This window comes from Dicentrarchus labrax, unplaced genomic scaffold (genome assembly GCF_905237075.1).
Source record: "Dicentrarchus labrax unplaced genomic scaffold, dlabrax2021, whole genome shotgun sequence".
NCBI classification, from domain to species: domain Eukaryota; kingdom Metazoa; phylum Chordata; class Actinopteri; family Moronidae; genus Dicentrarchus; species Dicentrarchus labrax.
Window position 1 is genome coordinate 27,460,817 of NW_026136705.1, and position 12,812 is coordinate 27,473,628.

Here is a 12,812-nt window from a genome sequence, read left to right on the forward strand (position 1 = left end):
AGCTCTGTCTTAGCTGAAGTGGCTCACACTGCCTCTCCACTTTCCCTGTGTAGCAGCAGCAGCAGGGCTCACAGAGATTCTGAGAATTTGGGCGTGTATTATCATCGGTTGCTGCTGCACAGCTTTTCCATTTGCAATGCTCTTTCATTAATCAGTATTAACACTGTTCAATGGGGAGCCTGATTCATGTGGTGCTCCCATGGGTAATGCTTCATCCCCTCTCATTTGTGGCGCAAAAATGAAGCAGAGTCGGTAAAAAGGACCGTCTGATTAAAAACATTGGTTCTGTACAAAATGCAGGCTCTGTAAAAGAGATTGTGATGAATATTTGGAGGCTTTCATAAGCTTTTGGTGAGTGTAGGTAATGAATATAAATACAAGTATTACACATCACAGTTGCATACTTACCCGGAAATGGTTATGCCCTACAATAATGTGTAATTATCATCTCTTATGATCAGTATTTTTACAAGCTACAGTAATCAAGAAGCAACTGGGTCACCTCATTTAGTGAGAGTCTGGGGGTATTACGTTTCCCCTTTTCAACTCACATCAAAGGCAACACGCTTGATCAGGATGATTTCTTAAACATTACATATTTCTGTTTCATCTCCCCTTGACGGCACTCTATCAGATAATTACTGTATTTTCTCTAATGTGGAAGACTTGATGAAAGGAGACAATAAGAGCTGCAATAACAAGAAACAATGTTTTAAAAGCTGCAGGAGTTCTTTTTCTGTTTATTTCAGACGTAAGTAAAATACACAATTTCTGACGGGAGGATTTGTACCAGACATGGCATGTTTAGGACAGCAAATGCAAAAGCTGTCCTGAAGCTCAGTATTTATAGGTTTAGTTAATTTTGTAGCTGGTATCACATGGTCTTGAATCATAATTACCCTCAGCACAAGCACGCCCCGCTAAAAAATGTTTGACTTGCCAACAAAATAGTGTATACATTTTTTTTAGCACATTTTCTATGTTAAATGTTGAACAAAAACAATCTCAACTCACTAGCTTTCAGCTACACGCCAAGTTTGCAGGACTTAAACCCACTATGACGTCACCCATTGGTTTGTGGATAACCATTTTGAAGCTCTGAGTATTGCATTCTGAACGTCGCTATCTTGGTTTTTAAGAGCCAGAAGTGACCATGTTAGGATGAGAGGGTGGGAGGGTTCACATTCCTACACCTCTGCATCATTGAACATCATGCTATATTGAAGAAGACTTGAAATTAGTGATTGAGTTCATAAACTTGTGTTTATGAAAAGAAAAAATGTTTACTGAAGTAATAAATCAAGTGGGAAGTAGGGTCATTTCCTCATAAGCTTACATACAATCAGACTTATTTTTGCAGCCAGTGGAGTTGCCCCCAGCAGGCCATTAAAAGGAATTCAGGTTTAAGTCACTATAACTGATGAGAGAAGCAAATAGTTTAACTTTTTAACTTGATGGCTATAGTTGTCTTGCATAATTTCTGTTACTCAGTCTTATTAAACGCTGTCAGATAGATACAAAAGATAGATACAAACCTTGGATAGTGGTGATTACATCAAAATACAGATTCTTTAAGAGCTTTGTGCTTATTCTGGCTGAAGAAGGGGAGACAGCTTCAACTGAAAGTCAATTGCTTTCACAAATCATGGATGAGTGGTCGATGCACTGAGCGCAGGTTAGTGTAGCAAATGGAAACACCTCAGCAGGACTTCAGAATTTTTTATCTGTCAAAGAAATAAATGGAACTATCTGGAAGATGAGGGGCCTCAAACTTTCAGCGGAATGCAAATGACATACTTGAGAGAAAAATATGATTTAGATAACGCTTTCAGTGAGTTTGTCCGGACAGAGCTGTTGTTTTGTCTGTGTGCAAAATCAGAGATCTCATGGCGGGAAGAGAAAAACAACAGTGTTTTCCTGTAAACAAGGCAAAATCATTAAGATCCCCAGAGTTTTGCAAGCAGGAAAGCAGCAGTTGGCACTCATATTTTCATAACTGATGTGACAACCTTCTGGACACCGCCTGATACTCTCCATATTATCATCATTTAGTTTTTACAAAATTGACAATATTTTCCCATTGTCTGCGATCGCAATTTAATGTAAACTTAGCATCCAGTCTGGTTATTAATGAGCCGTCTTGAAGACACAAGGCAGACAAACAAAAGCCAAATATGTTAATAATTCATCACTGTCTTGTATTTCATGAAAAGGAGACCATCAGATCAATAATCTCCGTGTCTGTGGATGAGACGTTTGTTTCCATCATGAATCAGTGCAGGACTCGGGCGTGGCTCATGTGCTCAAATGACCAGAATCACAGTAACTGGGAAGCAGACTGATTTTGTTTTTGTTTTTCCTCTCTGCTAGTTTGTATTCCGCCAGTGGAAACCTTAATAGCACGTCTAGGTAAAGTCACAAAGGACAGCTGCCAGAAGTGCTTTGTTACCCAGCTGATTGAAAATTCTCATATTATTCATCACTGATTTGAACAGCCTCTTGGTTTAAAGTGGAAACCAACACTGTCATTTAGATACACGTTGAAAGCAAAGCAGATTGTATGCATCCAAAAGTTTTCTCACGATGGTTTTTTGCAGTTATGAACCAGAAATGTTGGTTTCTTGCCTGAAAATCCTCTCTGCTTTCACAGTCACCTTTAACATCTTTTTAATATTTAACTCAACAAATATTTAAATATTTATTTGAGGTTCAAGTTATAATCCCCTTCCACCTTGATGCTTCAGTAAATATCTTAAAATTGTAGAAATTAGATGTAGAAACTTAGAAATCTACACCACTCTGAAAGTAAAGATTATCTGAATCATAGCTGAATGTCCTTTTGGTTCTACTCTTTTATATGGAGCTATTTATTTATGTATTTACTGTATTTGGCTTCAATTTAGTGTTAGGAACATGATAGATAGATAGATGGAACATGTGCGCATTGGTCTTTGTGTGTTGTAATATATGTGCAGATAGTACAGATATATATGCCCCTATTGGTTTGTTTTATGTGTGCGTACTGGCATACACATGCATTTTTCAATATGTTAACATGCAGAGTCTCTGCATGCACTGTAAATTTATGAATTTATGTATGTGTAGAGATTGTGGTTGGGTGCATATCTGTGGATGTATTTAGGTTTGTGAGTGAGAATGTACATGTTGGGTAGATACACACATGTGTACATGATATTACACTGTTACACTTATTTATTCATTTATTTACACATGGTGTAAGAGAAGGATTTTATTTGTGGTGTGGCTATATTCATGGAAAAATTTATGAAGAAAAGTAGATTGAATTGTAAAGACATGCATGTAGTAATTTTCCATGTAATAATTTTCCACTCAGTGCATATTAGTCCCCGCTGAAGTGTCATTGAGCTATAACTGTGAATCCTTACAGCTCCAGTGTTCCTGTTCTGTAGCTTAGTCTGACCTACCAGTACAGTATATATGTTCTCCCTGAGGAGCTGAGGTTTGTAGAAGGAGGATTTCACCTCAATATCGTGATATTCTACAAAATCCAACATTATTTAAGGTGTAATTTATGTGAAAATGTCTCATTTTTCGTGCGTCGAAATGTTTTCACAAAGCTTGTTAACTGAATTTGTAGGCTTTCAGGTGTCAGTGGTTAATAATACTGTATAAATGCCCTGTGGGTGCAGTATAAAGTCGTGTAGATTTGATTTCATAGAAAGTGTTAGTGAACACTGTGACCTGAAGTAGTCCTAGCCTCCTGGCCTCATGTATCATTGCACTGTCATCTTCATTCATCTCTGTTATTGATTCATCTGTGGAATTGCTTTTGCCATGACGCAATACAAGGAGGAGGACTGCTGCACACAGAGGGCTCTCACCTCTGACCTTGCACATAAATCATCCCCTCTAATAAAATTGACTTGTCCCATTCTTTCTCCCTTGCCATTTCCTGCAGGGTCAAAGCAAAGAAAGGGGTGAACCTTCTCCAGACCAAGTCGAAGAACGCCCAGTGGAAGGTGGACTGGGAGGTGCAGTCCGGCGCCAAGCATTCCATCACCACCATCGATGTGAACAAGAACAAAGCAGTCAAACAGGGGTAAGTCAACAGCCCCGGGCCTAAACACACTGCGTCTGTCTAACCAACTACCGCAGCTGCAGCTGTTGATTCCTGCCCTCGTTCTATTCTACACAAAAAAAACCCAATGATATTTGTCTTCCTTAACAATAGACCAAAAAGTCTCCAAAAAGGTTTTATTGCGTGTAACTGTCATAGGTCACCCTCTGATTAAAGGCAGCTTTTCAAAGCATATCCATTCTTTGTAAATGCCCCAGGAGCTACAGAAGATAAAATACAGCTTTGGCCCACAGCAGTGACTAAAGCACCCTCCGCTTTACAGCACAAAGTTAAATGAATGGAGATGTTATCTGCTTAGTCTCACTACATCTGCTGTTAATTCAGTCTACATGGAGTGATGAGGTAGACGATTTTGACTGCCAGCGTTAAAATACCTTTGAGATGAGATCTTGTCTAAGAGCAGTAATTATGCCAAGTTCCTCAAGAGTGTAAAAACACCAAATCACAGTCCTGTAGGGTCTGACGGCACTGTAATGGACTCTGTCTGGCCAAGTTGTGCGGTAAATGCAACTTTATGGTAATAGTGAAACTAAAGTTGCTGAGTGATTTGCGATCCTAATGTAGTCTAAATGGTGTATAGCCTATTAATGCATTTGTTAAACTACTTTAAGGAATACAGCCTAAATCATTTGCCCTATAAATGTAGGGACAGAGATGAACATGTCGAGGTAGTTCGTTCATTTGTTACCTCGCTCTTTTACCACTCACTTAAAGGGTCAATTCATCCCCAAATTACAAAACAAGACAAAAGAATTGGTATGTAGCCATTAGGTTACTTTTGATTTCATTATTACTGATTTTGGCATATGTGCCTCCTTTCTGATGGAGTGGGGGAGAGACTTCTGATTTATATCTATATCAAATTATATTTCAAAGGAGCAACAGCAACGTTTCTTTCCATGGTCTCTTGCCACAGTTTTCTTAGGGACTATGTCTTTGGTAGAAAGTGTTTCAATGACAACCTGACAGTAAGGTTTGTGTGTATACATAACAGATGGGAGATAGGTGGCCATGTATATGTTCAAACATAGGCTGTGAGAAACACGGAGGAGCCTATATAGAGATAGATTTTTTTTTTTTTAACAGAAAACAGTTTATATCCTCATTGAGACCAGGATATTTAATGATTCCTAATTCTAATGCTGTGTTTATTCTCTTCCACACACGGACAAGTCAGAACATAGTGTTGAGTTGCATACCTAATTTGCACATTAGCACACTGAGGACAATGCATGCATGTAAAAACAACAACCAGTACCTTTTTTTCTAACCTGCTGGAAGATATTAATGCAAGAGCCCATCTCAAAGTGTGGGGGCGGGTCAGAAAGAAATAATAGGGGGTTCAGGAAAAACTTTACTCAACAAGATGTCACTCTCAGTAATGGCCCAGTTACTTTTAATGATCCGATTTGTTGTGTTACGTATTATATGTGGTGACAAAAACAGGGGCGAGACTGAGATGCAGGCTCGCATCTGATGGTTTTTATTTTTTTGAAGAAGGAGACTATCACACTCAAGTTACTGTAGTCTGTCAAATGCCTGCTTAATCACACACAGACTTAAACCATTTAAAAAAACATAACCTTTGAAAGAAAACATCCCATATGACTGATTCCTGCTGTGAACGTGTTTGTGATCAGGAGACTGATTCTGTTGCATAGGCTGAGTCTGTGTCCAGTAGGTTTTCAGACAGAGCTTACAAACCCGGGGTGATTCCAGCAAAATCTAACAGAGCATTAAAAGTAACTGGGAACATTAGTGAGAGTGATATCTTGTTGAGTAAAGTTTTTACTAAGCCCCCTTTATTTCAGACATGCCCCCACGCTTAGGGGGGGCTTGTTCTGCTGACTTTAACATAAACAGAACTTCATACTTTTGTCACATACCATCTGTCTTGTCCATTTGAGGAAGGCTTTTTCTGCATAGATGTACTAAGAGACACCTGAGAGATCGCCTCGCCAAGCATAAATATTAGAATTATTAGAATATCCCATGGCTGGACATTTTAGTATTTCTGGAGACAGATTTTTGAGTCTCATTCCCAGGTCGTCAAATACAGATTCTTTGACTGACAGTCTAGGAGCACGATGCTGCTATAAAGGTGAGGCCACCCCTGTGTGGTCTGTTTGTTTAAAGCTCCATCAAAGACCTACAGTGGTTGAAACATGTTGGCTTTTTTAATAATTTAGCTACTACAATAAAGGCTTTTTAGTATTTCCTCCCTCGCTGATTTTTTTTTTTACATTTTGAGGTGCTTGGATTTCCTTCTTCATCTCTGGAATTGCTGTTGAATTTTTAAAATGTCATTTATAAATGCTTTGAGCAACACAAAGAAAGTCCATTCAGCTCATTGTATTGAAGTGGTGGCAGAAATGTCATCGTCTGCAAGTAAAATCAAAACTGTCTGCATAAATACCACTATGAGTAGGTATGAAAGTTTCTTTTTTTGTTGTTTCTTTGGAATTTAAGCAACTGATTCCTCAACAGCTGCTCATTTTGTTCAGGGTTTTTTTTCCTGGCTGCAATTTGGCTTTTCCACTGAGGGAGAGCAACTAAACTTTACAACCATAAATCACAATATGTGATGCATTCAATTCATTAAGAACTGAAGCACTGGGAGTTAGGCTGGTTATCAACAAGCCTTGGAGACATTAGCAACTGCTGGTTTAAATATTGGCATCCCTATGGACTCCCATATGGCTGGGGAGAGAGAGAACAATGAGGTAGAAGACATAGAGTGGCCTTACCTGGAAAATAAATCCACTATTCTTCCCTTGTTTACTTCTTAGCGCCTTAGTGGCAGCCTTTTTTGCTATATTTAGTGACCCATGTCATGTAATCTTTGCCACCCTGTCACCATGTGAGAAATGTCCAGTAGGGGGTCAAGCATGGATAGAGAAACAATGTGTCATGCTGCATTTTGTCAAAAACCCAGTCAATTCTGCGACCACCTAAAGCCAAACAGGCAAACAATAGGCATGTAAAGTTATAAAGAGAGGAGTCATGGAAGAATTCATTCCCATCAAATTGATTGAACGTGAGCGTGAAATCTTTTCATATAAAAAGCACTCATGCCTTTTGAGATTTTCTCATAGAAACATATTGTTGTGAAATTGGTTCACAATACTTCTACTTTGGGTTATTTGGCAGTCTGCTTCATGTGTATCACAATGGAATGGAAAAATAATGAATTCCCACAAAATATCACCTTAGCCAGTAATCTGTGATGGACTCTATTCTGGGTCACTGGTAAAAACATTTTATGCAATTTGTTGTTATGGGAACCGACTTTACCGGAAAATTATGTGGCCACTATGAGGGTGATTACTTTTTCTGACTGTAGTGGCTTGAATTTAAAGCTACTCTGTGATTATTTTATGTGATTGTTGCATATTTTAAATTATAAATTGGCATTTAAACCTAGTGATAATTTGGACAGACGTTTTTTTCCACCCGTTCATGCACTGCTGTCTGCCACAGAGTCAGAAAAGTAAAAAGTCAGACACATAACCTGTTTTGTCAATTAAAAACGAGGACTTGTTGCCTGTGGGCAGATTTAGATCAAACAGATTTTTTGTTAAATTTCCAATATCTGTCATCTATCGGCCATGACCCCCAGCCAAAACGAGTCCAGGGGTTGAAAATGTCTGCAAGATTGTCATGCAAATGCAATATTATGCTTTCATATGCTTGACATTTCTACTTATCTTTTGCAGAAAACGGTGATTTGCATGTATTTCAGACTTGAACATCCCAAATAAATGCATTTAGTCACAAAAACACAAGATTCAAGGGAGTCACAAAGAGGTGAATGCTTTCCATTGCTTCTCTAATTCTGCAAATGACAACTACAGACATGCAAAACATGCTGCATGTATTTAAATGGTTCACAATGAATCCTGTCAGTTTTTTTCTCAGTTTCTGTCATCACATTTTCACCACCTACACTCCTTTCTTTCTGATTATTTTCCTCTTTGTTTTATCAGGGAAATAGATTCAACCCTACTTTCTTTTTTTAGTGGATAAGCTTATACTGCAGGACGAAACTATGTGCAGCAGCCTAAGACACTTAACAATAATGAGCCCAAAAATACATGAATTCTCAAGACAGTTCTTCCCCTAATTGCCCAATTCAATGCAGTAATAAGGAGAATTCTAATATGTTTTCTAAGTTCAATAATTGTTCTCATTCATATGTCTTTTTGTGCAAGATTTAACCGGCAAACAAATAACTGCTCACTATTTAAAGTCCCCCTTCCTCTCAAAAACACTCACACACACACTGCTCCCCAACAAGACAAACATAAATACAGCAGCATTATTTTGCATCTCATTGGTGAATACATCTGAGTGCCAATTCTGTTTGAACATCTGGTTTTGTTTACTCAAAATTACCTGAAAGTGAGGAAATGAGGTGACAGTGTTTTCCCTTCGGAGCGTATTGTTGATCTCTTCATCACTCTCCTCTCCTCTCTTTATTACTCTCTTCTTATCTTGGATTTTCTCTTCATCAGATTGCATTTTAGTCAGTGCTGGAATTATTATTATCAACACATTTATTCTTCTGTAACTCTCCATCTGGAATAGTCCCATTCTAACAGCAGCCCGTTGATAACACTACATGAACCAATGCATTATTGATCGCGGTCAATGGCTTTCAAATGAATAATGTTTCTGAAAATTCTGTGGCATTGCCGCAGTTGCAGTCCTACTACAGCAGAAACAACCGATCGTGGAATCAGATGATTCTTGGTTCATTTTTTGCTCTGAATAATTCAGTGTTAAACAAGGGATGAAACAAGAAAAAGATTCCGAGAACGTTTTCAAGTGCCAATATTGCCTCCTAAGAAAAACTTCTGCAGGACAGACATAGACTGACAAGTACTCTGTTTTTCAAAGCTGCTCCATCATCACTGATGTTTCCTGTTTTGAAGCTGCATGAAAAATAAAATTATTATTATTTTTAAACACAATAGAGCCTCTCTATGCATTTTATGTTATAGGTGTGTTTTGTAGGCCAAGAAATGTAAACCTTTTGCAGAGTGGGGAGTGCAGCAGTCTGCGGCTCAATATTAGAAGTTTTGTAGTCATTTGAACCACTTTTTCATCTATATTTGTTTAAGCAATTTTTTGGGGGGGGATGTGCTCACCTCCTCAACCTCATGCAGTATTAAGTACAGAGCAGGAACCAGGTTATGGTTAGCGTAGCATGGCATGAAGACCGGAAGCAGGCGGAAACCCCTTGCCTGATTCTGCCCAAAGTGAAAAATACATCTGCTAAAGGAGTTTTTTTGCACAGTTTAGCTTGTTTTCCTCTCTTTCCTCTAACAGCGTGTCTACGCAGGAGGTGTAGTGTGAGCAGCAGAATCTGGATGCATTCATGCACAGTATTGAGTGTAGTTCACTCATGTTTTGCCAGCACTATAGTTAGGCATGTAAAATGGACGACAATAGACTCTGGGCTACGTAGTGCAAGTGAAATATGAGCTGCTATGTGGTCTGTGTGGACAGTTATAGTGAATCTGTTCTGTCAGACCTGTGTGAGACGGACAACTGAAAAAGTCTTTACTGAGCCCTACAACACAAGTTTGTTTGACTTGTACATTTGTGATTTTAGGGGGATTTATGTACTATACCTATTTCTTCACAAACAACAGCTTATCCTTCCGCCCAGTCCATCTTTGCTATAGCGCAGGTTGCCAAATACAATATTTCTATAGGTCCAAACAACCTCACTGTGATAACAAGACTCTGAGAAGCCAGTAGACCCAGCTGTTGCTCTACAGAAAATGAGTTTCAGTACATAAATCCCCCTAAAAGCACAAATTGTAGTTTTTCCACAAAAACGGATCACACAGACGAGATACAACGGGCAGTGAGCTTTAGAGGTGCTGTTAGTTACGTTTTTTTTGTGTTGGACAGAGGCAGGCTAGCTGGTTCCCCCTATCTCCAGTCTTTACACAAAGCTATCCTCCCTGAGTGTAGCTCAGTACTTATTGATATTGAGCTCACTCTTTGTAAGAAAGAAAATATTCCAAAATAGCCTTTAAATTCCTACTTTATTTCAATAAAACATCCCTATACTTTGCTATAAATACTTATAAAAATCTGCGTTATAGTCTGAAGTGCTCTAGACTTTATAGTAGACTTAAGCATGGACCAATCTGAGCCTTCTGTTCACCATCTCTGTTCTTCTGCTGTTGTAACTCTGCCCTGCAGTGCTTTGATCCAATGAACCCTCCCTGTTAATCAGTTCAAACAGACCTCTGATCAAAGAATGAAATCCTCCTGAGCACCGAAAAAGCCCCAAGCTACAACTTTTAAAATATATACTTTGTGCTATACAGACAGTACATCATTAACTTGATGGAAACAAGGCCGGACTTTCTTGAGCCGTGTTTACTTCCCTCCGCTCTTCCTCTGGTGTGAAATCACTCATTTAAATTTTTTACCACCCACTACTTTTTTAACTTTGTTTGTCCACCATCAATGCTTTGCTGAAAGGTGAATGATTATGTGAATTATAGAATGCTCATGTTAATGATGGAAGATAATGGTGAGCAAAGTACAGTAAAGCTCAACAAAACATCTCCCTCTACATGTCCTTCCTTATCCTTTTTTGCCTTTGTAGTTTTTTCTCTGAAACTGTAGGAACTGGACTAAAGTGACTTTAATTAGCTAACACATTCATAATTTAGTACTTTGATGAAATGGTCACCCTATAATGTCGTTGAGATGTCGTAAGGGAAACGTAATAAGACATACTGTAACAGCAGCTGCTAGAGCAGTGGAGAGAAAAGCATCAATTTAAGTAAAAACTGTTATGGATTTAGTTATTCTTTGGTTATTTCAGTCTGCTATCCAGTCACGTCATGATGCATTAAGTGGCAAGACACAGATCTAAAGGAAAACGTGAAGCTTGCATTAAAATTCTACGCAGTCGCAATACATACGCAGATGATGTAAAGCGATAGAAACCTAAAGCAAGGAATCAATAAACATTGTTATCAGGGCACATGCAGACAGACACAGACGTGATATTTCCTATAATCTGTCTTTTGGAGTAACTGTAGCACACTGTATGCAACTGCCTATTTTTTGCTGCTTTCACTTACATTTTTACAATCTACTCTTCACTCCGTTACCAAAAGAATGCCCTCTAACCCAAGTCAGTGCCTTGTGAACATCATTTTTCCTTCCCTCTAGCTTTGCGGCAGTCGACACTGTATTGAACGCGTTGTACATGTCCTCACTCCAGTGGGCCATATTGATGACAGCTTTAGTGTGTCACAGACAGATGGGGGTGTTTGTTTTCAGAGAGTGATGTCGAGACAAATAGGCTGAGATCTCATCACGATGTTCCTGTGAGGAACCTTTTGTGGGTGGAGGCTCGTACACATGGTTTGAGCCAGCTTTCATTAAAAGGCTCTCAGACTGAATGGCGGGATGGGTGTCTTGCTTTTGTGAGGGACTGACAGCAAGTGCTTCACTCTCAGCTAAAGGTGAGGTTTGGGCGCGATGATTCTCGTCACGGGTGGAGAGAGATTTAATTTGCCCCTTCGCCACCAGTGAGACAGTTTCATGTTAGGCTTGTTGAACCTGAGGATTACAAGCCCAACAAGCTGGATTTTCATAACAGGAGGGCTGTTATCGCTCCAACATCAATTGCGTGTTTGCGATAGTAAAATAGAGATCCCTAACCAAAGTCTTTGGTATTTTTACACTGCACAGAGAAGCAAAATGCTCCAATATTCCATGTGCACAGACATCAGAACAATCTGGTTACCTACCAAAAGGTATTGATTGGTCAGAAGCAAATCTGCAGCCACTGCAATTATGGTTATTTGGAAGTGAGAGGCAGAACCAAATTTGCAATCTCCTTGCACAAGCTCTAGGCTTTAAGGTAGAAAAAGAAAGCTGGCCAGAAAGTGATTGTTTATTGACAAGACCTGCACACTCTTTTCATTCAGACAATCCCTGATTAATTCATAGCATAGGATAACTCCATCTAAATAAGCAGAAATGCCATTAGAAAACTGTCACTTCTTATCAGTTTTTAGCGTCTCTTGTAACAAATGGAACCATGCATAGGGAAATAGTCTAATGTCAGATTAGTCAAGCACAAATCAATACATTTGGTTGTACATCTGTTGCATCAGCAAGATAATCCAACCCAGTCTCCTACAAAATGTATTTGTATACAGGACTAATTAGCATTGCCAGATACTTTTTTGGGGAAATGTGATGCTGTCTGGAATACATTCATTTAAAACTGTTTTCCAAACCATGAAGTGTGACATTCTCATGCTAAACAGAAGGCTGTGTTGGATAGCCAGGCCCACAACCCTCACAAAGGTTTAAGGAAATGTGTTTAGTCCCCTGTTGTTAAGTTTAGGCTTATAAAACCCTTGGTTAAGGTTCAGGGAAAGATGGTGGCTCTGGTTAAATTTATTTATTTAATAAGTCAATACATTCTGAGTCAATGTTGACTTCTTTTAATATTCAACCAAGCCTTACCCAAACCTTAACCAAATGCTTTGAGTTTTCTAAACCATAACTTGAACAAAAAATGAGAAAACCCCTGCGCACTTTCTTGCTTACTGCTGGAATATTTATGATGTTTTGATCCTTCAGAACATAGAAGCTGCCTCAATTACCCAATCAGAGGAGGGCCACAGAAATTAGTTCAACT

General features: G+C 38.9%; 1 protein-coding gene across 2 annotated transcripts in view; it reads left to right on the top strand.

Moving 5' to 3' along the window:
* Window positions 1–12,812, top strand: part of tmem132e (transmembrane protein 132E) — a 338,912-nt gene that overhangs the window by 276,585 nt on the left and 49,515 nt on the right. For both annotated transcript variants that reach the window (XM_051402569.1, XM_051402568.1), the window contains exon 3: window positions 3,941–4,081. In XM_051402569.1, the coding sequence (XP_051258529.1) occupies window positions 3,941–4,081 (141 nt within the window). The remainder of the gene's footprint in view (window positions 1–3,940; window positions 4,082–12,812) is intronic.